This window comes from Lutra lutra, chromosome X (genome assembly GCF_902655055.1).
Source record: "Lutra lutra chromosome X, mLutLut1.2, whole genome shotgun sequence".
Taxonomy (NCBI): domain Eukaryota; kingdom Metazoa; phylum Chordata; class Mammalia; order Carnivora; family Mustelidae; genus Lutra; species Lutra lutra.
In genome coordinates, this window is record NC_062296.1 from 87,544,261 (window position 1) to 87,572,246 (window position 27,986).

Genomic DNA, 27,986 nt, shown 5'->3' on the forward strand with positions numbered 1-27,986 from the left:
TGTTTGTAGCACTGGATTCTTTAATAGTGTGAAATTAAAGATAATTTAAAATCCAACAATAGGGACATGGTTGAATTAATGGACAGGTCCACGCTGCGTAGTTAGAAAAAGCAGCAGCTTGATGAAATAGGTTTGGCGGAGGGAAAAAAAGCATTTTCAACTGCAGCCATATATGATCTCCGTGTTAAAAAGAAAAACACGTGTACAGACGCAGAAGAGGAGGAAAAAAAGACATAATAAGTACTGCTCCCGTGTTAACATTCTCACTAGGGGCTAGGATTACAGGTGATTTCCATGTTATCTGTACATTTTAGGTTTTCTAGGTTTCTACACTAAACACACTGATTATTAGAGAATAAAAAGCATTTTTAAATAGGCTTCTGGCCGGCTTGCTAACCCATGGAGCTCAGAGCCCTCTACGACTACGCAGGTAGGAAGCAGCCATCATCATAAATAAGATCTGCAGTCCATGAAGAACAAAGTACGTTTATTTGCATTTGGGGCTCTGGAGAGTTCGGTCTCTGCTGCCTGACTTCCTCCTGCCGCGACTCCTGGACCTAGAGGAGCTCTGGCTCCGGCTGCCCCAGCCCCGGCTGCGGTCCCTTTTTCTTCCTCTACTTCGGGAACTGTGCCTCTCGCGGCTCCTGGACATGTGTTTGTGAGACTTCTTCCCCCGGTGACTGCTTCTCCTTTTCCTCTCAGCTTCCCCATTTCTCTTGTAGGAGTGGGATGGACTAGGGCTTCGTCTCCTCCTGGGCCTCCCATAGTACTCATCGTGGTGGCCCGACCTCTCTCTCCTCTCCGAGCCCTTACCAAAGGAGGAGCCCGTCCGATCGGGAGACAGGTAGATGTCTCGGTTAGCTTCCCAAAACTCATTGTTGGGATTTCTGAACACGTGCAGGAAGTTGCAGTGTTTTCCTCGAGGGCACTGTTGTATCTCAAACAAACCTGCAACGGCACAGTGAGGAAACAGCATTTACCGCCGGGACTCCATCCTTTCCAGAGGGTACGCTGCTGATGGGCAGACGCGACTGACCTATCTCCTCCTGCGGCCTATACAGATGGACGTCACAGCTCTGGCTCCCAGAATTTCAAAAATAAAAGCTCTACCAAACGGCACTGTGAACGGTAACAAACCGGAGGTTTTCAGTAAGCCGGGTATCCTGTTCCCCGACCGGATGAGGGGGTGGAGGGCGACAGAACACACGGTGACCACATCAGGGGGGGTTTAGCGTTTCCCCATCCCACTGATGGACAGTGTCGAGCCCTAATTAATCCCGAAGAACCGGCCCTTGGGAGCCCCAGGACACGGTGCTCTGAGAGCACGGTGGTGGCAGGACCGGGCTGCTGGCCAACAGGGAGCCTGTGAGAAGTGCAGGGCTTGGTATTTTCTTTAGACTTTAGGAAGATGGTAAACATTGGCCTAACGCTTTTAACTTTACCAAGTGCTTTTAATATGGAAGATGCTTGACATGGTGAAATCTATTTGAACCACTTCAAGATCCTCTTGATGCTCTCTAACTTTTTGAAAGTCCGTAAATTCCCCAAATATGTAAAACAGTTAAAAGTGAAATATCTCCATACCACACATTATACGAAAGGTCAAAATTGATCAGAGTCTTAAATGTAAGACATGAAACCATACAACTGTTTGAGGAAGATATACAAGTAAAATCTGCATGACACCAAAAGTACGAACAAAAAAACATAGGGATATAAATAGATAAAACGGGTTTCATCAAAATTATAAACTTCTGTACTTCACAGGACATCATCAAAGTGAACAGAAAACCCACAGAATGGGAGAAAATATTTGCCAGTCATATTTGCAAGAGGCTTGTCCGTAGAACAGGTCAAGCACTCTTACAACCCAATAATAAAAAGACAACCTAATTAACAATGGGCAAAGTATCTAAACAGACCTCTCTCCAAAGAAGATACATAAATAGCCAGTAATGAGGACACATGAAAAATGTTCAACGTCATTAGTTACTAGGGAAAATAACAAAGCTGTTATTTAAAAAAAAAAAAAGTAAACTAGTCTCCTGCTTTGGGGGAGCCAATGTCACACTCAGAAGTATCTCACTGAAAACACATTGGATTCCCAGGAACTGACAAAAATAATTGCCTTCAGGGAAAAAAAAAAAAAACAGTTCCATCTCTTCCAGCCCGCAAACTTAACACGTTTCAGGCATAATGGTTCTTCTGCTTTCCAAAGCAAGGAATTCTAAATTCTTTGTCCCCCCTTCAATAAATAGTTTTTGAGTGACAGCGTCCATTAAGACCAGGCTGCCAAAGATAAACACTTGGTAAATTAGAGATTCTTTTTAATTAGAGGCTTTAAGCCAGCAAGTGTAAAGCCAAAAAACGCAAAGGGGAAGAAAAGTGCACCCCCTGAGGCACGTACAGTTCCACCTCTTTGCTTCCAGAGTCGATCGACAATAAATAGTTTGACTAAGCCCATGAGACAGCAATACAAAAGTAATGAGGCCTTCCAGAGGGCTGGCTACGCAAAGGACTGACTCATTTCTTGACTTGCCCACCGCAGTCCGATGAGTCAGTCTGACTGAATGCGCCCTGACCGGATCCTACAGCTATAATCAATCTCCACTGCACACAAGCATGTCTTTCAAGCAAGGTAGGAACTGTTAAAGTGCTTTAGGCGGCAAGGATGACAGAAAATTCATTAGGGATAAAGATGGGGGAAAAAACTCAGCTTGAGTGAGGGGGTCCAATCAGGAGAGATCACTTCCGACGTTGCAACAAGGAAAAAGGCTCCCCAAAGACACAGGTCCTCGGGCTTCCCGGAGTTTTGAAGCCCAGGACTGAGGATGAGGAGATGGGAATTCCAGCCCCAACTCTGTCACTGATACACTGTAACTTCTGTCACCTCATCCAGAAAGTGACCCACAAGGTCCACAGGAATGTGAGCTACTTTATAGAACGATCTCTGCTCGTCTAGTTCCTGAGACAAAAGCCATGTTTCACCCCTTTAAAAGATTGTTTTTTGGGGTGCCTGGGTGGCTCAGTAGGTTGAGCATCTGACTCTTAAGCTCAGCTCAGGTCTTGATCTCAGGGTCGTGAGTTCAAGCCCCTCACTGAACTTAAAAAAAAAAAAAAAGTTTTTTCTCTTTACACACATGTCCCTTTACACAACAGTGGAAGCACTGGGGTGAAATCATCATGTTGTATTTTACCACAAATTGCCATTTTCCATCGGGTCACTGGGCAGAATTCGCACTGAAGCTGCCGTCCTGCATACCATCGTCCATTAAACAGGGAAAGGGCTGCTTGGCATTCTTCTTCCCTTTAAAAAAACAAACAAACCCACAAATTAAAGGATGCCTTTTACAGTAACTGTCTATTATGGAGATGACCCCTATTGTTAACTAACCTTTTTATTAGTTTACCGTAGGACCACCAAGTTCACTGCTTTAGTACTAGGGAGTCCTCATGAGAGCATTCAAGCTCCTGAAAGCTCACAATTTATTCAGGAACGCTTTTTACTAACCCTCCCTGAGGTCCTGATCCATAGAAATCAGCTTGAGTCAAAGCTGCTTAAATCAAAAGACTGGACCATTAAAAATGCACAAGTGTCTCCCACTGTCAGAGCCGCTCCTTTCTTAGCTAGGACTGCTGTTTTTCCTTATTACAATGGTTAATTTAACCCATTAGCCACAGCATGGCCCAGACAAACAGCAGGACAAGCAGAAATGATACACCAACTGCTGTCTTAGAGGGCCGAACGCACGCCGAGATGGCACGGGGCTTCCATTTCTGGCTTGTTCAATGTATCCTGTTCTGTTACGCCTTTTCAGTGTGTATTTTAATTATTAAAACTATATAAGTAAAAAAATAACCATCGTAAAAGATTCAAAACTAGGTAAGTATACAACAAATGAAATACAAATGCATTTTCAAGTCCCTTCTCTATGTATGTCTATATTAGCCCTTAATATTTACATTTTTAAAAATACCACGCACATGAAAGCGATCTATTTAGTGGGGGAAACCTGGACAGCAACATAATTCCAACACTACCCGAGACAAAATGGGAAGATGTTTATCTTCGGGATACTTACGATTGATACTGAACATACACATTGCCCCTCAGATGAGGTTCCAAGTTGCAGCTGACCTAAAGAGCAATGAAGAATTTAATCATGAAAAAAAAAAAGAAAAAAGAAAAAAAAAAGGAAAAGAAACCCTCCAGTCATCATAATGCACTTTGTCCAGGGTGAGACTACCAAAAGCAGTTCTCATTTGAAGACTCCAAATAGCCCTCCCCGGTCTATGGGGGCCTCCGCATGTAGCAGCGATAGAGGCCCCAACTATCTGATCCCTGCTGATCCAGATTCATTTTTCACAGACATGAAATGCTTCACACATACGTAAAAATACAGAGAGCAAAAATCAACACACAGGTCTAGCCCCCAGGTTTAAGACCAACGCTTTCCATTTTTGACGAAGAACGGTTAAGTACGCAAAACATTCAAGACCCCGTTGAAGGCCTTCCGCCTATGCTCCCTTCCCCATCACAGGGATGAGCACGAACCATCCTGAGGCTGGCGTATCCTTCACGTTCCAAATGCAAACACACAGACAGATACACATGCACCTGTGTGCACAGACACCAACACTCGTATCCGTATATACACAGGCAGACACACACGTCACACGCACACCATCAAATCCTATACATACTATGCATAGACGTATCTCTTATGAATACACGGGTGTATTTATGTATACATATGCAAAGCAACTTGTATATATGTACTGATAAACAATGTACAGTACTGCTTCATACATTTTAAATTTTTACACAAATAATGTATATTTTACATTCTTTTTGCACAGTATCATCACAGAAACATAAGGACTCATTTTAACTGTACATTGGATATATCAAATTATCAAATTTATTTATCTACTCCTCGAATGATGACTATCCAGGATGCTTCCAATTTTTCACCAACAAACAGCACTGCAGGCCGCATTCCTGGACACGTCTCTGTGGGGAGAAGGATTTCTCTAGTATGCATAACCACGAGTACCAGGGCGATTTATAGGTTATACGTGCTTTCAACTTCACTAGGTATTCACAAACTGCTCTCTGAAGTGGTTTTACTAATGGTATTTCCTCGTCCACTCCTGGTATTAACAGAATTTATAATTTTTTTTACCTGGTAGGTGTGAATAATCTCATTTCATATGCACTGTTCTTACTACTAGTTAGATTAAACATCTGCCTTCAAAAATGACAAATCTGGACAAACAGATCAATGGAACAACAGAAAGCTGAGAAGGAAACCCATGATTATATGGTCAATTAATCTATGACGAAGGAGACAAGAATATGCAATGGGTAAGAGTCTCGGTATTTTGGCTTTTATAAATGGTGCTGGGAAAAATGGTCAGCTACATGCAGAAGAATGAAACTGGACCACTTCGCTACACCAAACACAAAAATAAACTCGAAGCGGATTAAGGACCTACATGTGAGACCTGAAACCATAAAAATCCTAGAAGAGAGCAGGCCCTAGCAACATTTTTTCTAGATAGGCCTCCAGAAGTAAGGGAAACAAAAGCACAACTAAACTATTGGGACTACATCAAACCAAAAAGCTTCTGCACAGCAAAGGTGACAATCAACCAAACTAATAAAGGCAACCTACAGCAGGGGAGAAGATATTTGCAAATGACATATTTGATAAAGGGTTAATATCCAAAACATAGAAAGAACTTCTACAACTCAACACCCAAAAAACAAATAATCCCATTAAAAATGGGCAGAAGACATGAACATTTTTCCAAAGAAGGTCTCAAGATGCCCAACACACGAAAAGCAGCTCAACATCCCTTATCATCAGGGAAATGCAAATCAAAGCGACAACGAGATACCACCTCACACCCATCAGGAAGGCTAAAATCGAGAAGATAAGAAACCAGCAGTGGAGAAAAAGGAACCCTCGTGCACTGTTAGTGGGAACGCAAACTGATGCAGCCGCTGTGGAAAACACTAGGGAGTTTCCACAAAAAGTTAAAAAAATAGAATTCCCATTTGACCCAGTAATCGCCACTACTGGGTATTTACTCAAAGAATATGATAACTAATTCAAAAAGATACATGCACCCTATGTGTATAGCAGCATCATTAACAATAGCCAAATTACAGAAATAGCCCCAGTGCCCATCAATAGATGAATAGGTAAAAAAGGTGTGGCATATATCTCCAATGGACTATTACTCAGCCATGAAAAAGAATGAAATCCTGTCATTTGCAACCTGGATGGAACTAGACTATATAATGCTAAGCGAAATAAGTCAGAGAAAGACAAGTACAGTGATTTCACTCATCTGTGGAATTTGAGAAAACAAGGGGAAAAAAAGAGAAACTGAAAACAGACTCTTAACTAGAGAACAAATGGGAAGGCGGATGGAACAGGTGAAACAGATGAAGGGGATTAAGAGTACACTTACCTTGATGAGCACTGAGTTATATAAAGAATTCGGGAATCACTATGTTGTATACCTGAAACTAACACTGGATGTTAACCATACTGGAATTTTTTTAAAAAAGGACAAATCCAATTTGTTTTTATTCAATGGTATAAGAAGGTCCTCAAATATTTGTAGAAATGCTTAGCTTTTATTTTCAAAATGAATCTACAATGTTACAAATTTGTTCTATAGTATTTTTGTTGGAGTACCCAAAAAGAGGCACAATCTGTAATGATCGTTTATAACACCATCCTTAGAAGGAAGACTAATGATAGTTTATAACACCACCCTTGAGGTCTAAAAGGCCTTGGGAGGCCACGTCAGTTACACCAGTGACCTTAGAGATCATTCAATCCAGTGGTTCCCAAGGACCTATTAATTTTCCATGATGAATTCAATGTTTTGGAATTTTCCTACTAAAAATCTACCAAACAGCTTTCCATTTATAAATGCTAATGTGATTAGCATGAGCTTTGCTGATAAAATTCTAAACGGAAGTGGGGAGGGGGGACCAAACCACACCGTGGCTAGCAGGTACAGCCTGTTCTAAGAGATGATTTCCACTAACCAGGTGGAAGTTCTAAAGCAGTTCCATGGCTAACTTCACAGAAGCAGTACAACGTAGGGACCCCACAAGGGAAACCGCTGATGGGGTCCAATTCCGTCCCTTTCGGGAAGAGGCAAAGGCAAGAAGAGGTAAAGTGACCCACTCAGGAGCACAGAGCTAGTCAAACCATGAGGACCGCCCGCCTGGCCCCGCCATACTAGTATTTGCTGCTTACGCTGAGAAGCGGCGTGAAGACTGGAAGGTGCGTGCAACAGAAGCAAGAGGTAAAAGGGAAAGAGCAATTTTAAAAGATTTTTTCTTTTTTTAGATTTTGAACTCAGGGGCTCCTGCGTGGCCCAGCTGGTTAAGCATCAGCCCTGAGCTCAGGTCCTGATCCTGGAGTCCTGGGATCGAGCCCCGTGTCTCGCTCCCTGCTCGGCGGGGAGTCTGCTTCTCCATCTCCCTATGGCCCTACCCCAACTCCTCCTGCTCCTGTTCTCTCTCTCTTTCAAATAAGTAAATAAAATCTTTAAAATAATAAAATAAAAATTGTGAGCTTAGTGGACAGAAGTATAGTTTTGCGTTTCATGACTGCTGCTGGGTGCTTAGCAGCCACTGTTCCTGGCTGTTCCAGCTTTGCCCTGTCATTGCCAACTTGCAGAGGAAAAAACCTTGTGATTTTATTCTTTTTTCCCTTTCAAATTATGGGACATTTCCCCTACTCTAGCAAACCAAAATCACTGCTGTCTGGATCTTATCAAGTCAGTAAGTGGGAGGCCTCAGTATGCTAGGATTCAAGCCCTGGGGTCCCATGAGCAGCCACTGGTAAGTACATCTGCCTTTATTCTTGCCTTGAGGAACCTTTTCCAGTAACTGGGTACTCTCGGTGGCTCTTTTTCACCGGGTATGCTGCATCAGAAGCCACGATTTGGGGAGCACTATGTTCAGTACTGAGAGTACTGAAGGCGTAAAGACACTGTCAGAAAAAGGAATCGAGGTTTCTGTTCTCCGGCAGCTCCAGAAGAGTAAGTGGCTCAATGGAAGGTGCAAGCGGGCGCCATCCACATCATGCAGCAAATTCAGTGAGTAGAGAGCTGGGCAGGGCGAGCACACCGTGGCTCTAGGTGAGACCCACTACAAAGGAAGGGAGGGGCTGCGTTCGGCGTCGCGTGCAGCCTCTAACTGAACGCTGGCGTGGCTATCTGCAGGACCTCATGCAGCTCGGATCTCATGCAGTCCTGCTGCCGCACCGGCAGTGGGGCCGGTGGGAAGGGAGTCACATTTACCGAGCACCTGGGTGCCCAACTTTGGACCAGGCCCCGCGCCATCGCACACGCCCCGCCCAGGCAGACAGCCTGCGCCCTAGCGCTCCCATCCTCTAGGGCACTTTGGTGGGAAGCGAAGCAGTCCCCTTCTTCATGTGCATCGTGCACACCCACCTTGAACTGGATCACCTTCCCCACGTTCTTGAACTCGGGAAGCACGTCATCATAGAAGTCCAGGAACTGCTGGTAGGTTTCCTCTTCACTGTACTCTAGGCTGGCATCTGGGTCATAGTCATCCCTTCTGCACTGCTCCATTCCAAATGTTGTGAACATGCTTTTAATAAGGAGTGTGGGGCTCGAGGATGGGAAATTGTGTTTACGTGAACACCTGCACATGAAAGGAGAACTTAAATGCAGCACTCCAAGAGTTAAGAAATTACACATCAAAAGCTTCCTTTAAATTGGAGATAGAGACTCAAAGAACTTGCTTAACTGCAAGATAATAAACGCCATCCAGGTGTCAAACCGCAACACTTGAACTGCTCTAAGACTGACCAATATATATATATTTGCTCTCCTTAAGATGTGAAGTTGGGGGGCGCCTGGGTGGCTCAGTGGGTTAAGCCGCTGCCTTCGGCTCAGGTCATGATCTCAGGGTCCTGGGATCGAGTCCCGCATCGGGTTCTCTGCTCGGCAGGGATCCTGCTTCCCTCTCTCTCTCTGCCTGCCTCTCCATCTACTTGTGATCTCTGTCAAATAAATAAATAAAATCTTTAAAAAAAAAAAAAAAGATGTGAAGTTGGGAGTTATTTCCACATCCGTATAGCTGCCTTTTGATGAAGTTCACAAAGCCTTATACATGTAAAAGCACAGGAAAAAGGTCCGCTGACATGGCAGACTGTGGTGACAGGCCGACACTGTATGTGGGACTCAGGAGGAAGGTGAGAACAATACAATCTGGCTCTATACCATCTTCTTCTAACTCAGTGCTTAGAGATGAGGGTAATGTAAGAGTTTTGAGCTAACGGACTAGTTCAATTGCACATATGTATACGTAGCATTTCACGGTGTTCGTGACATTTTCCTATTTCTTCCTCTGATCCTAGCAACCCGTTAGGACAGTCGGGGCTAGTATTTTCTCCACTTTGCAAAGGGAAGCTGAGGCCTAGAGAAGCACTCTTACCCAAGGCACACGGCTGGTAAGAGAGGGCCCAGAGATGGGGGTTAACCTCCAGTCTAGTGCCCGTTCGCCACCTGCGACAGGATGCAGAGAATTCTCGTGTCATCAGGTGGCTAACCATTATGAACGACTTTCTTTTCGTAGTTTGAACTGAGCCAGGTTGTACCTGAGTCATTCAAGTCTTACATGAGTCTACTTTATTTAGTTCCCTTTCCAAAAAGGAGGGGGAAAAATATACTTCAAGGTTCCAAATCATCAGATTTTCCTGATTAGGTTTCCAGTTAAAAAAAACAAAACAAAACTGGTTAAGACAAAATTTTTAGGAAAAAAGCAATCCCCAGAACGGAGGAAGAAAAAAAGTTAAAGAACAAGACAAGTGTTAGAAAAATCAATCGCCTCAAAATGCCTAAATGTTTCCCTCCTCCTCACTTTCCATGTCTAGGATACACATCTGTGCACCATGTGAGACAACAGGGAGGGCCCCCCCCCACACACACACACACCGTGCCCGGCTCAGAGATGCAGAGTGTCCAGTCATGGGCAATGTTCTGTTCTCCAAAGGACCCTCCTAGATGATTCAGCAGAGATCCCGTGATGAGCTCCACCTTCCCAAGCATAGCTGCCCACAGCACAAAGAGCTAAAGTTCAAGCTGAGTGCAAGTGTCAGCAGTGAGTCGGAATTTTACACGGAGGAAACACACACAGATTTTAAACAAGGAACCACTTTATGGGGGTTAAAATTCTGCTCATGGGATTATTACATCTGAATGAACCTGGCTCTACTTCCTAGGGTGTCAAGCGAGCTTCTGAGTTTTGGAACTGAGCCCGAATCCCTGTTTAGGGAAAAGCCCCACTTGGCCTGGAGACAGTGCATACAATCTGCGTCTCATCAGGGCTAGCCCTACAGCTCCTACTGAGAAGTCACCTAAGACAAGACACATTTGGGGAGGCAATGGAAAGGTGTGATGCCAAACCTGTGTGATTCCCAGACACCTGGAAAGAACTGAGATTTCTCAGGTTCTGGTCCAGACCATCGGGTAAGACCTCAGGGTGGGGAAACCCTATTTTCAGAGAAACTCCCCACTTGATCCTGAAGGTCAGCCATGTTTGGGAACCCCTGGTTTAGACTATGCTATTTACTTACGATGCAGATCCTAGAATCAAGTAAGATGGCCATGAAACCACACAGTAAGAAGTTACCCTAGCCCAAGGTCAGCCAACGAACCATGTGGTCTCCAGATGGCCCCTCCGGTGGAGCTAACTGACTACACCTCTTTTTCTCTTCTGGAGGGAGCACTCACTACCTTTGTCCTTCACAGATTTCAAGGTACATGCTGAAATTGGGCTGCTATCGTTTACTGAAGGTCTCTGTAAGAAACATTTTCAGGAAAATTATGTAAGCAGCTGTTCATAAACCATCTATCAAAGTTATCGTCCACCTCCTTCCTCAGTGTCTTTATGCCGTATTCCGCGGGACAAACATTTAGAATCTGATGCCTGCGAAATCTGTCTTTCCAGAGATAGCATGCATTCTTTTTGGCAAGAACTAAATCTCCACCTGGGCTGTGTTAAAATCCAGAGCCAAGTGCACTGCGCACTCACAGTAACGCCCTCTCTCTTCCTTTCCTTGCTTTCCATTTCTTTCATTACACTTGGGGCAGTTCATTATAAGCCCTCTTCCAATCACTTCTGGAAACCAGGGAGCTATGAATAACCACTCTGAGAAGTAAGTTTTACCTTTCATCAGTGATTATGTTTTCAGGAGGGGAAAAAACAGCACCACCACCACGGAACTCCCTTCAAAGCTGTGACTCCCAGCAGTATCAACTCCAGAAAGGTTCTAGAATTGAACGTGGGACTAATTACAAAACCAGAACCACCAAAGTAATGCTGGGGGGATGGAAGCGTCTGTCTGAAGTGAAAAAGCCTTAACAGGCAAGAACACCTGTGTGGTCCTGAAGCAAGTCACGGGCTCTGGAAAAGCGGGACGGCTTCACTGTCTCCATCGATGGTGCTGGATTTTGTAACTGCTCATTTCATAGCATTTTATTTCATAATTCATCACTTGAATGATGAAAATACCCAAATGGCGCTCATACTTTGATAGCTGTGATAGTGAAATTTCATATGCCTATGAAAATACGAAAAAATGTTCACAAACCAATCTGCTCACTGTCACTATTTCCTTGGAATGACTCTCAGGGGTGGGTAGGAGAGCATGGCAGCCCATGCTCCTTTCCGCACACTAGCACTGCCCATTCAGGACTTCTCTCCTTCTCTCACCTGTGGCCATCAAAAGGAGAACTTAGAATCAGATGACCACAGTCTTAAAATACAAGGAAACGTTAGAGATACGGCATAAATGAGGAATCCTGTGGCCAGAAAACCTTAAAGGCCATTTGGTTCAGCTACTCACAAAAATGTGAATTTATATCGAGTCTCAACTGTCTTTCACAGGTACCTCCCATGTTTTCTTTGGTGGGGGGGTGTTTAACATCCATTATTACTATTTCTTGATGAAACTAAGCATATGTTCAGAAGATATTTCTAAAGGCAAAAGGGAATAAAATCTCTTCTCCTTTCCTTAGTTCCTAGTTCCTCAGGAGGCTTTCACTACTGACCACATCCTACAGATCCTCTCACAGGCTTTATCCAACACCAGCTATCGGCCGTAAGAGGAGCTGCACATCCCACATTAGTGGCTCTCGGTCCTAGGGTGTGTGCGAACACCTGAGGACATTTCAAAAGTAAGGCCGCCCAAAGCCTCAGAGATTTACTCAACCTCTGGTAGGACATAAATTTTTAAAAGCTTTCTAGAGGATTCTAACGTGTACCTGGGTTGAGAACCACTGCTCTTAAAAAAAAAAAAAAAAAAATTGAAAGGCATAAGGGCTTAACTTAAACAAGAAAAGAGGAAGAGAGAGAAAGTTTGTATTTTCAAAGAAGGACATGAAACTCATGGCTTGGATAATTTTATGAATAAAATAACATGAGTGACAACATATAGTTTTCTCATTAAATACATATGAATTTGCCTATTCGTATCCCTTTTGGGATTAACAGGACCTTAAGAAACGATTAGATCTCTTCTTCAGAATGCTTAATCATTATATTTCATCTTACATAGAGTCATTCACCATTATGAATTATATTTCTCCTTTGAGTTGTTCATTCATAAATAAGCCAAATGATAAACATCACCAATGCTTGGCATATTATCAAGTATTTAAATATTTGCTTAATGAATGAAGACATCGGCACTTAGTTCTCTACATGAACGTCTTGGTTTCAAAAACGCTGAGGCTTGGGACGCCTCAGTGGCTCAGTTGGTTAAGCGTCTGCCTTCGGCTCATGTCATGATCCCAGAGTCCTGGGATCGAGTCCCACATCAGGCTCCCCGGTCAGCGGGGAGTCTGCTTCTCCCTCTGCCTGCTTTTCCCCCTGCTTGTGTTCTCTCTCTCTCTCTGGTAAAGAAATAAATAAAGTCTTAAACAAACAAACAAACCACTGAGCCAAAAGAGGTAGACAACAGAAGTGTCTCAAAGAATAAGGGCAACCCTAACACAATGAAAATACCAGTGACCACTGAAGCCAGTGTCTGCCACGTGCCTGCCATGGTGTCTGTGCTTGCCCTACATCCACTCCGTGCAGCCTCACCACCTCCTTCGAAGGGAGAGACTGCTTGTCATCCCCATTTTACAGATGAGGAAACTAAGGCTCAGAAACTTAAGGAACTTGCCCAAAGAGAAAGGTGCTCAAGTCTGCTTCTGCACCCTGGCTCTGTTCCTGAGTCAGAGCAGACTGAGAATGGGGAATGAGAATACTTTTCCTCACTCACTTGGGTCCTGGCTTTCACAGATACCCCTTGGGTATTGGGCGTGCCAATTTCTCAAAGCCTCTTTTGCGCACAGTGTTGGCTACTCAAAAATAAGTCAGTAAGTACATAAATAAATAAATAAATTAATAAATAAATAAATTAAATAAGCCAAGCTGCTCCAGGCTCTTGAAATATGTTCTTTCCCCATCCAAGTTGTCCCACGTGGACTCATGCAAGCACAGGAAGAAAACGAAAAGCACAAGGTCTTCATGAAGCTGTGGAAGAAATGCAAAGGAAGCTCTAGGAGAGAACCAGGCTGAGCTGGCCCAGGGAATAGGTACCAGAAGGGCAATGCAACTGGAGAAGCAGCAAGGATGCAGGCGACACCTGACTGGGAACCTTTCAAGCTCAAGCCCACGGTGCTCCCAAAGAGAGAACTAAACAACCTTGACATTCTGATTCACTGAATTCTGACATGATAAAACAAAATGAGTTACCTATCTCCAAATCTGCACGCTCCTGTTTTACTGTAGAATGGACAATTAGCTCGATCTTTCTCCATTATCCTTAAGTCCATGGGTGGCTCTGGGTTTTGCCATGTGGCACCATTTTCCAACTGTTGAAAATAACCATGACTTTTATTGGTGGTATAAAAATCCATGATAAACTTGATGTTTAAAATGCATTCAAATATTTTGGTCAAAAAATGTATGGGGACTTAAGAATATACACATTTAGGCCATAACAGGCAATCGAGACTTCACAATCGTCCAGAGACATGCACAGTGTCTTTCTTGGCTCCCAGTCATTGCCCAGGACCAGGCATCACCGTGGCTTCCGGGAGCAGTCACCAAGGTCTCCCTGCTGCCCATCCATTCTGAATGGGGTCAAAGGACTTGTCAGGGAACCACGCCTGAGACCCAAGGCGCTCTGTAGCAAGTTCTACCATTTATTTCGGGGCAACAGTGTGTGGTGTCGCTCGCACACACTTTAAGGACTAGAAATAAGTAGAGTCCGCAGCAAAGGACTTGATACCATTTGCTTTTGTTCATCAAAAACCACCTGCTGCTCTTGCTGCTGTAAAAATCACAGAGCTGCGAAGTGATTCTGATATTCAGATGCGACCTAAATAGCTTACCACAAAATTAACATTCTACCAGAGGAAGAGTTTTTAAAGAAATGTTCACTGGTCTCAAATTCTGAATGAAAGGTTTGAAAATACCTCATTTTCAGCCTGCTCCAGCATCTTCTGCACAGCTTCCTACAAATGGTGCAAACATAGGACTAATGAAAACCTGCAAGTCAGGAAAGTCACGTCTGGTTTCTCTGGTTAAGAAGCTCATGCATAACGATTCATAAGAGAAAACGAAAACAGAAATCACACCCGCCAAAGGCTTCAGGTTCTAATTTGCTTTCTACAGCACAGATCTTCTGAAAAGCTTTCAAAGGACATAGAGCTGAGAATGTTTATTCAAGTAGGACATTTATTAGCTCCCACTGCAAAACACAGTCTTATAATAGTTTCAGTAACAGTAATATTTAGCGTATTTGATCATATATACCACATTCTAGCTTTCAAGATGAGTGATATAGCATCAGTGAATTATTACATAATGCAATGCTCAGATCAAACGTCATCAACACTTAACAGATCTTAAATTATGACATGAACATAGTAATTCGGGTTGATGAGAAAATCTCAAACTTTTCGGTAAGACAAGGAAGTCTTGCAATATACCAGTACGTTCTGAGCTCACTGTCATTTAAACAAGTTCTAAATTATTCTTGACAGACCTCCCTCGCCCCTTAAAGCATTACATAAAAGACTCGTCTGTCTAGCTGCTTGAGGATGCTGCCCGGTCACATGGGGACCAAGCTAACTCCACGTGCTCGCAGTGCAACTCTGGTTCTTCGCCCCCATCCACCTGAGCGCTCCACATCTCAGTAACCGATGCTACCATCCACTTGCCCACTTGTTGGACTAACAACCTAGAAAGTAGAACTGGAACTCCTCTCCTTTTCCTTCCCCTCCCCATCCATTCAGTCTACAAGCCGGAGAGCCCCACTGCCTCTCCCTCCAAACACCCCACCTCTGTGTACTTATCCTTACAAAGCTCCGCCCTCATCCAAACTACCGTCATGTCCTATCTGCGACAGTGGCCTTCTAACTGGTCATTCTATTTTCACTCCTGTATCCTTAGTGCGGGCTCCCTGTTCTCTACCCTCCCCCTTCTTTATATAAAAGTTAGAAGGATCTGGTAAAGGTAGAGATACAAATTAAATGAAGTCACACCCTGCTTCGAAACCCTGCAATGGCTTCCCATGGCACGTAACATAAAACTCAAACTCCTCCTTCCAATCCAGGAGGCCTTACACGATCTGACCCTGTCTACCTTCCTGACCCCCTTCCTTGCCCCCACTGTTCTCTCCTTTGGTCTCCAAGATTCAGGCGCTCTGACATCTTTTCAGGTCCATGGTTCCGGCCTCTTCCCTCTGCCTGGACTCCTTCTCCCCAAGATCTTTGCACTCAGGTTATCAGCTCAAACACTGGCTCCTTGGACAAGTCTTCCTTGACCAGGCAATCTAAAGAAGTACATCCCTACTCCAATCACTACTGCATGGCTGTTTATTTCTTTATAGCACTTAACATCATCTCACAGCACTTAAAATTATTTTTTTGGTTACTTATCATCTGGCTCCCCCATCTAAAAAACTCAAGGAGAGCAGGGACTGTGTTTTTCACTGCTCTATCTCCCTCTATTAGAAAAGTATCCAGAGACAGCAGAAACACGGACTGCATACCCCTTTATACATGCTTACATCCTACCTCATTTTACCTGCCTCTCCATAATGTCTCACCTGACTTCCTTTGAAACAAAAGCCTTAGCTTTTTTAAAAGCAGCCTTGGCTTTTTCCTAATGCCGGAAAGACCTCAGTTGAGAACATTCTACTGTCAAAATGGGAATCGACTGCTCTATAAACAATGACAAGCTCCCGACAACTTCCCTGTCCCCTAAAAAGCTAGCATGGTCTTGCCTCATCTGCAAGGCAGCACTCAAATGAGGGTGTTAAAAATCTGCACTGGAGAGGTGCCTGGGAGGCTCAGTCGGGTGAGCACCCGCCCGGCTCTCAGTTCCGGCTCACGTCACGATCTCAGGTCGTGGGATCGAGCCCCGTGTCAGTCTCCGTGCTCAGCAGGCAGGCTACCTGAGGATCCTCTCCCTCTACCCCTTCCCCTGCCCACGTACTCTCTCTCACACGTGATCTCTCTCCAAAATGAATAAATAAATCTTTAAAAAATAATTGCATTGGAATTCACTGATGACCTGAGACACAAAATACAAAAATTTGTGGAGGCTGCTCCTACCCTATCATGACTAGGATATAAACAAATGCATTTTTAACTACCCACTTTTATGCTATTCAAACTTGGGAATATGATAGAAAAGATACATCCTGAGGACTCAGTCAAGGAATGATGAGCTGTGGGATCTTGGAAATAAATACACTGTGTTAAGGAATAGCAGCAAAATAAACCAAAGCAATCTTTAAAAGATTCTGAAAGATACATACACATACCTTATAGACTCTTTTTTTAACGAGAAACTACGTGTTAGCTACGACGGCCTTTATAGCCAAGGAGGAAAGGCAGTCACGATTTAGCAATAAAAAATATTTCCTAACTCCTCAATATTGGAGTTCCTGATTTTTTTCAGTCAAGTCATTCTTGCTGACATGTTATAAGCAGTTAAATGTCTCATTAACTCAGTGAGGATACCGCACAAAGTATTCTCCAAATGGGCCACCCCATATACAAAAGAACCTCAGAAAAATGGTTCGGTGTGAATGTAAAGAGCTAGAGCAAAAACAACATTTGCCCTAGGGTGGGACAAAGTCGAAAGCAGGGGCCAGCTGCCTGTTTTTCAAAATAAAACACAAAGTTTTACTGGAACACAGCCACAACCATTCATTTACATATTACCTAAGGCTGTCTTTGTGCCACACCAACAGAGTTGGATGCTTGCGACACAGACCATACACGCCATAAAGCCCCGAATTTTCACTCTCTGGCCTTTACAGGGCAAGTCGGCCAATGCCTGGTATAAAGGGGCAGAAGGGTAGTTAAAGGCAAAACTTAATTTAAGGTATCTGCCACTGCACAGACCCAAAGAAGAGATAAGGGAACTCGAGCGTGTATCTGTACTAAAAACAGGACTCTTCCTAGACAGGAAAATGAAGCCCAAAGCCTGATATGCCTCCAGCTCATTCTTCAGCCCCATCCCACACCGTATCTGTGCACCAAGAGGATACGCAGTGCGTTTATCCTCCTGTGACAGGAATCACCTCTCTTTCTCTCTTCTCCTGTAGCTTCTGTTCCTCCTCTTCTCTCTCTCTTCTTTGCTGCTCTTCCCACTCTTCCTTTAACTTTCTCTTTACCAGAAAAAAAGAAAGAGAAGGAACGGTAATTCTTGTCACTTACTTCTTTAAAACATTTAACATATGGGGCAGATAAATGAAAAACTTTGCCACTGGTAAAATGCGTACTACCCACTTTAAGTTCGAGACCTGTAACTCTTACTGGGAGTTATTTGGGTTAACTAATTAGCCGGCCATCGGACTAATATCATACCTCTTGTTCTTCTTGCCGTTTTCTAGCTGCCTCTTCCTTTTCCTTCCTTCTTCTGAATTCTTCTTGTGCTTTCTGCTCCCGAAGCAACCACGCCTCATGTAATTTTTGCCTATAATGTAATGATGTAATCAAATAAGAGAAACGAACACTAATTTACAATTACATACACATAATGATAGCAAAATGACATATTTGAGAATGATCAAGCTATCACGAAAGGTATTTTCTAGAAAGCAGTTAAGTGGAGGGTAAGAGGATCTCTTCCTAGAGGGTAACAGTTGAAAATCCCTACTTCTACACTTCCTGTCCGTGACATCTTTTACACAGGAACAAGGACACTACAACTTGCCCTTTAGGCTGACCATCAGGATGTTTAGGTGTCAGTAAAGATGCCAACAAGTCTCAAGGCCCCATCTAGCTTTTCACGTTCAGAAGGTCCTACTCTTCCCCCTTCTATGCATTTTACAAGCGGCACCTGTGAGACCGCGGCACTATGAAAACCTGGCACCCGCCCCCCTCTGTCTTTGCGCTGCTCCTGCAGACAGTTAAGAGTCTGCCATGGCTTGGGGCTGCCTGGGTGGCTCAGTGGGTTAAGCCTCTGTCTTCAGCTCAGGTTATGATCTCAGGGTCCTGGGATCGAGTCCCGCATCGGGCTCTCTGCTGGGCGGGGAGCCTGCTTCCTCCTCCCTCTCTCTCCCTCTCTGCCTACTTGTGATCTCTCTCTGTCAAATAAATAAAATCTTTAAAAAGAAAAAAAAAAAAAAGAGTCTGCCATGGCTTGTCCCAAGCACAAAAACTGCTCAAAAAAGGGAAACAGAACTCTATCTGAGCAGGTTTTTAAAATAAAGGAAGCTACGGGTTTTGTGACAAGGAGTTATACAAATAAATTAGCAGCTGTCTAGTTTATTTTTAAAAATGACCAATTACAGGGTGATGCTACCTTAAAATGGCAAGCGTCTCAGACATCCAATACTGAAATTTCTAACTGAAAGATGGGTTCCATTTCTTTTCCTTTTTTTTTTTTAAGAGCCCAACGTGGGGCTTGATCCCAGGACCCTGGGAGCCAAACGCAGACGCTTAACCAATTGAGCCACCCCGGCACCCCATGATGGGTTACATTTCAAAAGTTCAAAAGCCAATCGGGTGTTTAGAACTCAGATTGCATTTTCCCACCAAATTTGTAAAAGGGAAGTGAAATATGAGAAACGGTTCTGTATTACTTCAGCAACATTAGGCGTTACATAAGGTTTTAGTTGTAGTCTGGGGAACCGATTCACAACTTCCAATACCCTATGGGAAAAGAGATTTCATTTCCAGCTACGGATTTCAGGAGCCCATCTTTTCACCACGGTGGAGGTGGGCACATCGCATCGGTCAATGGTCCTGTGCAGGTTGTGGGTTATGTACAGATGTTTCAGTGTGTAGAACTCTGACTTTGGAGTCTTTTGAAGAACATTAATTATACATAAACCAAACCAAAGCACATATAAATCTAAGACCTCGCAAGAGTCAATGCTCAAAGAGCTGCAACTTGGATAACTTGATATACTGTTGAGAAGCAAAACTGGAAACCTCCACACACACAGCTCGGTCAGACCCGGGCACTGGGAGGACCCGAGGAGTGCCCTCCGGCTGACCCCAGCCCCGCAATTCCCACCCCACTAAAATGCCTGCCAGACAATGCTCAAAGCTGCTGGGAAAACGGACTCTGCTCTAGCCAACACAGGACCACAGGCCCCTGCCTTTGCTTTCTTAGAGGATTTACTAAAAATGGCTTATAATTGTGATTCGGTCTCTCTCTCTCAAGGACCTGAGAGCCATTTCTTGTAAATGTCATCTTTAAGAAGGAGAGGGCCCCTGTGTCCCAGCGTCTGCGAAAGGCTGGAATCCTAACTTGCCTAACTGCCTGCTGGCCACATTTACCCTGACCAGCCCTTCACACATCCTCCCCTCTCTCATTCCTCTGCGCCCCTACACTCCTCCCGCCCTCTCCCTTGTAAAGGTGCCAATCGCCCCAGCATGAATCAGAACGGAGCTCAGCTCTTTCCCCTACAGCCCGGCCCTCCAATCTGTTCTCACCACTTCAACGTCTGCCTGTGCTAGTCTCTGACACTCTGCGTGTGCTTTCAGGCAGTACATCAAGCCATACAGTGTTTCCACAGAATTAATTCTCCTGCTTTTCGGCAACACACTACCTTGCAACTGGTACAGGAACAAAGATCAAAGGAACACAAAGATCTGGTTACCTGATTTAAAAGAAGCACCTCAAATTAAATGGGAAAAGAGAACAAATGACCCCTATTTCATACCACGTATGGCATTTTCATCATAACACAAATCTCTAACAACCAGAGAGATATTACTGCGTCTTGGCGTCTCCTATCTACTAACACTATGTTAAGTGCATATACTTGCAACCTCATTTCATCTCCCCAATTCCATGAGGTAGGTACTAGGATTGATTTTATTTCCATCTTATCTCCATACTTAAGGCAAGGAAACTGAAGCTTAGAGAGAGAAGCAACTTGAGCACAGCTAGAAGGCGGCAGGGCCAGGACTCAAGGTTGTTCTGGCTCAATCGACTCCATGTTCTCCATCACTACTACATTTTCTTTTGGCATTTTGCTGATTGCACCTATTTATATGCTTAAGTGGAGAATAGGAGTGTGAATTACATCCAAAGCAGCAACATTCCCTACTAAACATGCCACTAAATTGCTAGAGATCACCTATAAAATTTTCTTACTCCTTTTAAAAATATTTTTTTATTGTGGCAAAATATACATAACATAAAAATTTCGGATTTTAATCATTTTTAAGTGTACGGTTGAGTAGCATGAAGCACATTCACATTACTATGCACCATTTGGCAAAAGAAACTACCACCTGAAAAATACTAAGCGAGAGAAATAGAAGATTTTCATCATCTTGGGATGGAAGAGGCCTTTTATAGTCCAGAGACCATGGTCAGATATCATGATGAAACTCGATGACGTGAAAATCCAATTATGGTAAGTAATGCCATAAGCCAACTTAGGTAGGACTGATGACAAATGAGAAAAACATACATCACACATATGACAGATAAAGGACAAATATCCTCAATCAGTAATAACCTTGCTTACCCAACAAACTTAAAAAAATGTTTCCCAAAAGAGGAAGGTAGAAGACTTAAGCAATCTAAAATAGGTAATAAAATATATTAAAAAAATTATACAAACTTGGGGCGCCTGGGTGGCTCAGTGGGTTAAAGCCTCTGCCTTCGGCTCACGTCATGATCCCAGCGTCCTGGGATCGAGCCCCGCATTGGGCTCTCTGCTCAGCAGGGAGCCTGCATCCTCCTCTCTCTCTGCCTGCCTCTCTGCCTACTTGTGATCTCTGTCTGTCAAATAAATAAATAAAATCTTTAAAAAAGAAAAAAATATATATATACATATATATAGATACAAACTTACTAATTAGGAAATATACATTTGAAACAATGAACTGCAACTTTTCACTATAGGAACTTTAAAACTTGATGTCTGGTGTGAGTGAAGAAGGTATGGGGATACAGGCACCTTGATTCACTGCTAGATGGGCTGCAAACTGGAGGTGCCCCCTCTACGCAACCATCAACATTTTACATTACTTATCCTTTTCCCAACAATTTCATTTCTAGGCATTCTCCTGAGGAAATAATAGGACAATTACCAAGGATATATAAGCATGGATACCCATGGCAACTTTTTATAGAACAGTAAAAATATCTGAGTATAGGGGCGCCTGGGTGGCTCAGTGGGTTAAAGCCTCTGCCTTCAGCTCAGGTCATGATCTCAGAGTCCTGGGATCGAGCCCCGCATTGGACTCTGCTCAGCAGGGGGCCTGCTTCCCCCCTCTCTCTCTGCCTGCCTCTCTGTCTACTTGTGATCTCTATATGTCAAATAAATAAATAAATCTTTTAAAAAAAAATCTGAGTATAAGTAGTAAATAACAGGAAATAAGAAATTCATAGGAAATAGTAAGTGAATGTTATTAAATAGTAAATAACCCAAATGTCCATCAGTAGAGAACTACAGATTATGGATCAAGAATAAATTATGCTACATCCATACCACGGACACTGTGTTGCCACTGAAATGGTTGAATTAGGTATCTGAACCAACACTGAAATATAGGTCCTATATATTAAGCAAAAAAAAGCCATTAAAAATTCATAAATAACATCCCATTATAGACATAAACACATACAGTACATCTACACTCTTACATTTTTAACAGTGGCTAGCTTTGGGTTTGCTGAATTCACTGAAGCCCTTTCACTCTTTATACTTATTTCAATTTTTTTTTGCAAAAACATTTTCAAATTAGCAAATAGTGAAAAATACTCCCATTTAAGAAAAATTAGAACATCTAATTTTAGTCTGTTAGGTGGAGATTTAAATATTTTATCCAGGGTTATTTTATAAGACCTGTTTTGTACAAGGTGTTATAAAGAAGACCTGTACTAGTTTGTAGAGACTTATAATATTTTTAAAAATTTCTTTTTTCTTCAGAAGATTTTTTTTTTAAATTATGACAGGGAGAGATAGGGCGAGAGGGAACACAAGCATGGGGGAGCTGGAGAGTAAGAAGCAGGCTCCCTGCTTCTGGGACTCGATCCCAGGATGGTGGGATCATGACCTGAGCCCAAAGCAGACGCTTAACAACTGAGCCACCCAGGCGCCCCCCACCCCCTTTTTTTCTTAAGTAGGCGCCACACTGGGTGTGGAGATCCTGAGATCAAGACCTGAGCTGAGATCAGGAGTCAGAAGCCCAACCAACTGAGCTACCCAGGTGCCCCAAGACTTATAATACTCAAATAAAACAACTGGATTCATGAGGAAGTTCTCCAATCACTGCTGACCTTTCTATCTCCAACAGCTTCTCTTCTTCTAGGTGTTGTTCTTCAATAAAAGCATCCTCCTCCTCCTTCTGTGAGAGTCCTAAGGAAATTTAAATGTTTTATTAAATGATCCAAATATTGTAAAACCTTGGTCAATGATTCAGGGGAAAAAAAAGATAAAATCTAACCTTTACAAACATGGTACCAATATTTTTAAACCTTCTGTTTTTAAAACCTTCTAATAAGGGATCCAACTGACCAAATTTGAAAAAGTTTTGAAACCCAAAATGAACAATAATGGTAGATAACACATTCAATTTAAAGTATTAATTTATGGTTCCACAGTGATACTCAAAAAAGTGGTGGGGTATGAAAACGAACATTCATCTTTACAGAAGAATGGCAACTAAAAAATGCAGAAAGACTTAAGTAGAAAAGTCATTTTTGCAACCCCACTTTAAGAACGGATTTTTTTTTAAATGCTAAAAACACTAGATTGTTGGGAAGAAGATACTTACACCATCTCAAAACATCAGCTCACAGAGTACTAATTACAAAAGGGAAACTTCCTTTACAATGGAGCCCTCAGACTGGCAATACTTTGACCACTTGTAGCAATACTAAGAGGGGAACAACCTGACATTACAGCCCCCTGATGTGGGCAGTGAGAGGTATACAGCATCAGCTTTGTAGGATTTGCCATAATGGGCGTAACCTGAAGCTAATCAGAAGACAGGCTAATCCAGAATGCAGGGCATTCCACCAGACAACTGGCTTGAACTTTTCTCAGTCATCAGTCTTGGTTTGGGAAAGTTCAAGTATGGCCTGCATATCTATCACACACCATTGAATTACTATTCCTTTACTTGGCTGCAAGTCTGATATTATGCACTTCATTCTAAGGAGATGCAGGCTGAAGTATTTAGTGGTGAGAGATCATGATATCTGCAACTGACATGCAATAAATTCAGAAAAAATATGTACATATGTATCTATCTATATAGGGAGTGAGGCAAAATGTTAAAATGTTAACACTGGCAAATCTAGATGACGTGTTCATGGATAGGTATTGTACCATTTTTTCAACCTTCTGTACACTGGAACATTTTCAAACTAAGAATATGGGAGGGGCGCCTGGGGGGCTCAGTGGGTTAAGCCTCTGCCTTCGGCTCAGGTCATGATCTCAGGGTCCTGGGATTAAGTCTTGCATCAGGCTCTCGGCTCAGCTGGGAGCCTGCTTCCCTCTCTCTCTCTCTGCCTACTTATGATCTCTGTCAAATAAATAAATCTTAAAAAAAAAAAGAATATGGGAAAATATTTTTAATATAACAACTTATTATATAATAATAATACATATATATATAAATTCTTAATCAGAATTTAAATTTGGGGGGGGGGGAGGAGGAAAACTGAAGTGATCCTAAGGAAATGTAACAGAAGATCTCAGGCTTAAAGGAAAAAGATTTTCTATCTGTCACATATGTTGAGTATATGTCTCACCAAAGGCACACCCAGTCCTAGTTAATTACAATTTAGTTTTCTTAAGTAAATTCTATTATTTTAGTACCTGAAATTAAAATAGGTTAAAAAAAGAAAGAAAGAAAGAAGAAAAAAAAATTGGGGTAAATTTTAGCTCACACAGAATAAAATCTAATTATTCAGATTATTCAGATTATTAAATGAGCTAATGTTCCTAAAGGGACTTCAGACACCCTGGCCCAGAAGCTATGCCTGACTGACTTAGAGAGGTGTGCCTATAGACTAGGCACTGTCTGGCATAGCTGATACTCAAAAATATCTGTTGCCTGACTCACTCAACGCCTATATCCTCCCCAAAAACAAGCTCACACTCCTCAGAAGTGATCACTAACAGTACCAGGTGTAGCATCTGCTCGATACACATACAGTCAAACATAGGCAAGGACACATGTAAGTATACTATACCTAATTGTATCATACATGTAACTGTATAAACTGGAATCACACAACTTGCTTTTGATTCTGAATGCCACCTTCTGACAAGGCAGCTCATTTCAGGCTATTTCGAATAGAGCTGGATGCTGAAGAGGCTACCTATCAATGAGAGGTCAATATTCCAGAAATTTCTACCACCCATTTTCCAATTCACTCTTAACAGCAATTCTTATAGACTATCTCCCTATTCTAGCCTTCGGGGTACTGTCTGCCCATTCAATCTGTACTACAATGAACAGCAGTGTTCGGTAGGCCACACTATTCATGAAGCACACCTAAGAATTCGGAGTTGGAGTGGGCCAAAGTAGGAGCAGTAGTCCAGACACAAATGCTTCGACTTGGATCTGCCATTAGCTATATAATCCTGACCAAACCAGGGACTGCACCCTTCAACTGACTAAACTGCCAAAGAACATGATCTGCCTGCGTCTTCACAAAGGCTCACTCCGAAAGCACTCTGCGAAGTCAAAGGGTGGGGGAGAGGGGGAATCCAATGCAATAAAAACAGCTCTAGGATTTAAGAAAGGGAAAAAAGATTAAGTAGTTTTAAAAAAAAGTTATATTAAAGAATACTGGTTAAGTAAACAAAGGTAGCTGAGATCATTGTGGGAGGGGGTGGACACAGAAACCAAGGGCATCAATAACTCCAACCTACCCTGTTTTTCCCTTTTATCCCTGATACTATGTCCTGCCTTTAGTGGTCTAGTTATGAATAAAAGAGAGATGTTAAAACAGGCCGCAGGTAAACACCCTGCTTCTCCCATTCTAAATATTCCAAGTACCGCTACTAAAAATAAGTACTGGGCAATTCCAAGGGCAAATAAAATGTCTACAGTTATGTTTCACAAGGCTAGAGAACATTGGTTACTTGAGGCCCTTGCCTGTGGACTACAGGAATCGTCTAGATACATTTTTGCAACGTATTCAAGTATCAAATCATTACATTGTATACCTTGTATACATTATACATTATACATTAACTAATGTGTCAATTATATGTCAAAGGAACAACAACAAAAAAAAGTACGTGAAGATCTGCCCGGATAACCTGGATGGCAAAGATTATAATGCAGTACTGCTGTGTGATTTCAGTGCTTCCATCTGCATTCATAACTAATATATAATTTTGTAAGTTATTACTAATTTCATTCAATTAAACAAGCGGGTTTAATATATATTTGTTAGATTCTGCCATATGAAGGACAAATGACACCAAAGCCAGTAAAAATGACATCACAGCCAGTATTTTAATAGGAAAAAACAACAACTGGTAAATAACCACAGGGCAACAGTAGTGGCACTCCCAACTCCAATCAGTACGATATGCACGCTGAAAGCTTGTCCCACACCATCCGCAACATCACATTAATGTAGATTTGAATTTTACTGGGTGTGTAATTCCACTTGGTTTTATAATCTTGTACATATGTCGTTTTCTAGTCAAATAAGAGTTTTATATCTGGTTTTATGCTTATATGTATACTTCAATGGCATTAATAATAATCCGAGTCAACAAAGGGTCTCTTGTTACTCACGTTTGAGAAAAATTTGCAAAATGTCTAAACTCCTCAAGTCCTGCTGCTTTTACAAAGGAAAACATTCGCTCAATACTTACTATGTGCAAGGGCTGTGCTAGCTGCTGTAATTCATGATGCCTGCACCTGTAATATCAGATACTTCATAAATACTTACACATAATCAGTGCTTGATTCACCATGACCTTTTTCCCCCTCTTTGGTACGTTAATATCGTTTCTGAAGTAGGTCTAACATAGCTTTACTCGGGAGGCAGCAGACGCCGTAACTCTCAGCAGGTAAGTACTTGGCTTCCTTCTGGCACTGGGGCTTCGAGTTAAGACGGGAGCGGAGAGAGCAATTTCATACACAGAAAACAGGCTAAGGAGTCGGTTACCTGAGTCCCTCAATCGAGCCAGTTCTTGCCGTCGTTTCTTTCGTTTCGCCTTCTTCAGGGCGGCCCTGTACTTTTTGTGGCTGGAAGATTGAAACAGGCACACACCGGCGTCAACTGACCGCACCTGCGGCGCTGCCTGAACGCCCCCCACACACACGCCGTGCCGCGCCCAGTGACAGGAAGTCGCTCGGGTGCCGGGGAGTGAGATCTTGCTTCCCGGGTTTTCATTACGGAACACACATTTACTCGCCATTCCACGACCAGATGGCAGGTCTTTTCCATCCCACCTCCTGTTCCCCTCCTCACCTCCCTGAACCCACAGACGCCCGTGACAGTCCGGGTCGCACCCCGGGAAGGACTCCAGCGGCAGCAGTAGCTCGCGTGCTTGGCCCAGCTCCCCTTTCCTTCCTGCTTACACATCCTCCATGTCCAGCCTCGGGCAGCTCCGTCCCCTCTTCTCGTCGCCTCATCTCCCCCAGCCCAGCTTACCTTAGAATCTCAGGAAACAACATCTTGTCGGGCGCCGCCATTTTGCCAGGACCGCCACGCCCCCCCAAGAGTCGGCCGGAAGAGGCGGGTTTAAGAGGAAGGGCGCGGCCGCGCGCAGGCGCTGGTGCCGCGGGGACTCTGAGGCGAGGGGGAGCGCGCGTCTTCCCGGGAGAAACAGAGACAGAAGACGCGAGGTTCCTGTAGGCGGCTCGTCTTCCAAAACTCTGCACAAACAAATATCTCCTTCCCGAAAATTCCTACCCCTTCCTGAAAATAATTCTTCCCTTCTAGAGCTTCGCTATTGCCTTATCACTACCTGCCCCAACACCACAGTGGTCTGTCCTGTGGTCAGGAAGTTAAAAGTTACAATTCTCTCTCTTGTCCTCTCAACCACTCACGAGCCCTGGCCTCAAGCAGTCACTCGCCTAGCTTCCCAGCCCGACTGGTCCAGGCTCCGCCTTCTGCGATTCCACCTATCAGCCCCTCAAACTCCAGAGTCCGCCAGTTTCCATTCACACCTACCGCCTCTATAGGGAAACTAACACCTGCGCTGCAAACGAGTAACCTCTGCTCCCAAGGAATGTGCAACCTAGAGGCAGAAAAGGACCAATGCATAGAGAAAATAGTATAGTACAGACAACGTAGTTTACTTGACAGTCCACTGGGGATTTCAGGGAGAACTTTCTGATGCCTGAGTTTTTTGTTTTTTAAGATTTTATTTATTTATTTGACAGAGATCACAAGCAGGCAGAGAGGCAGGCAGAGAGAGAAGGAAGCAGGCTCCCCCCTGAGCAGAGAGCCCGAT

At 43.3% G+C, this 27,986-nt stretch overlaps 1 protein-coding gene across 1 annotated transcript; it reads right to left on the reverse strand.

Annotated features, from left to right (window-relative positions):
- On the reverse strand, window positions 1-27,454 carry ZRSR2 (zinc finger CCCH-type, RNA binding motif and serine/arginine rich 2). Its single transcript, XM_047714934.1, has 11 exons — window positions 27,182-27,454; window positions 26,693-26,772; window positions 22,829-22,907; window positions 17,944-18,052; window positions 17,658-17,744; window positions 14,536-14,574; window positions 13,811-13,929; window positions 8,491-8,704; window positions 4,083-4,138; window positions 3,198-3,307; window positions 1-948 (listed from the first exon to the last, which is right to left on the reverse strand). The coding sequence occupies exons 1-11, from the start codon at window positions 27,220-27,222 to the stop codon at window positions 488-490; spliced, it is 1,395 nt and encodes a 464-aa protein (XP_047570890.1). The 5' UTR covers window positions 27,223-27,454; the 3' UTR covers window positions 1-487.
- Between the last annotated feature and the right edge of the window lie 532 nt (window positions 27,455-27,986).

Excerpts from the sequence above, each read along its gene's own strand:
- ZRSR2 (XM_047714934.1), bottom strand. The coding sequence starts at position 27,222 with ATGGCGGCGCCCGACAAGATGTTGTTTCCTGAGATTCTAAG. Across the intron at positions 22,908-26,692 it reads GGCTCGATTGAGGGACTCAG|GACTCTCACAGAAGGAGGAG; the intron begins GTAACCGACTCC and ends AAATTTCCTTAG. Across the intron at positions 949-3,197 it reads ATGGAAAATGGCAATTTGTG|GTTTGTTTGAGATACAACAG; the intron begins GTAAAATACAAC and ends GTGCCGTTGCAG.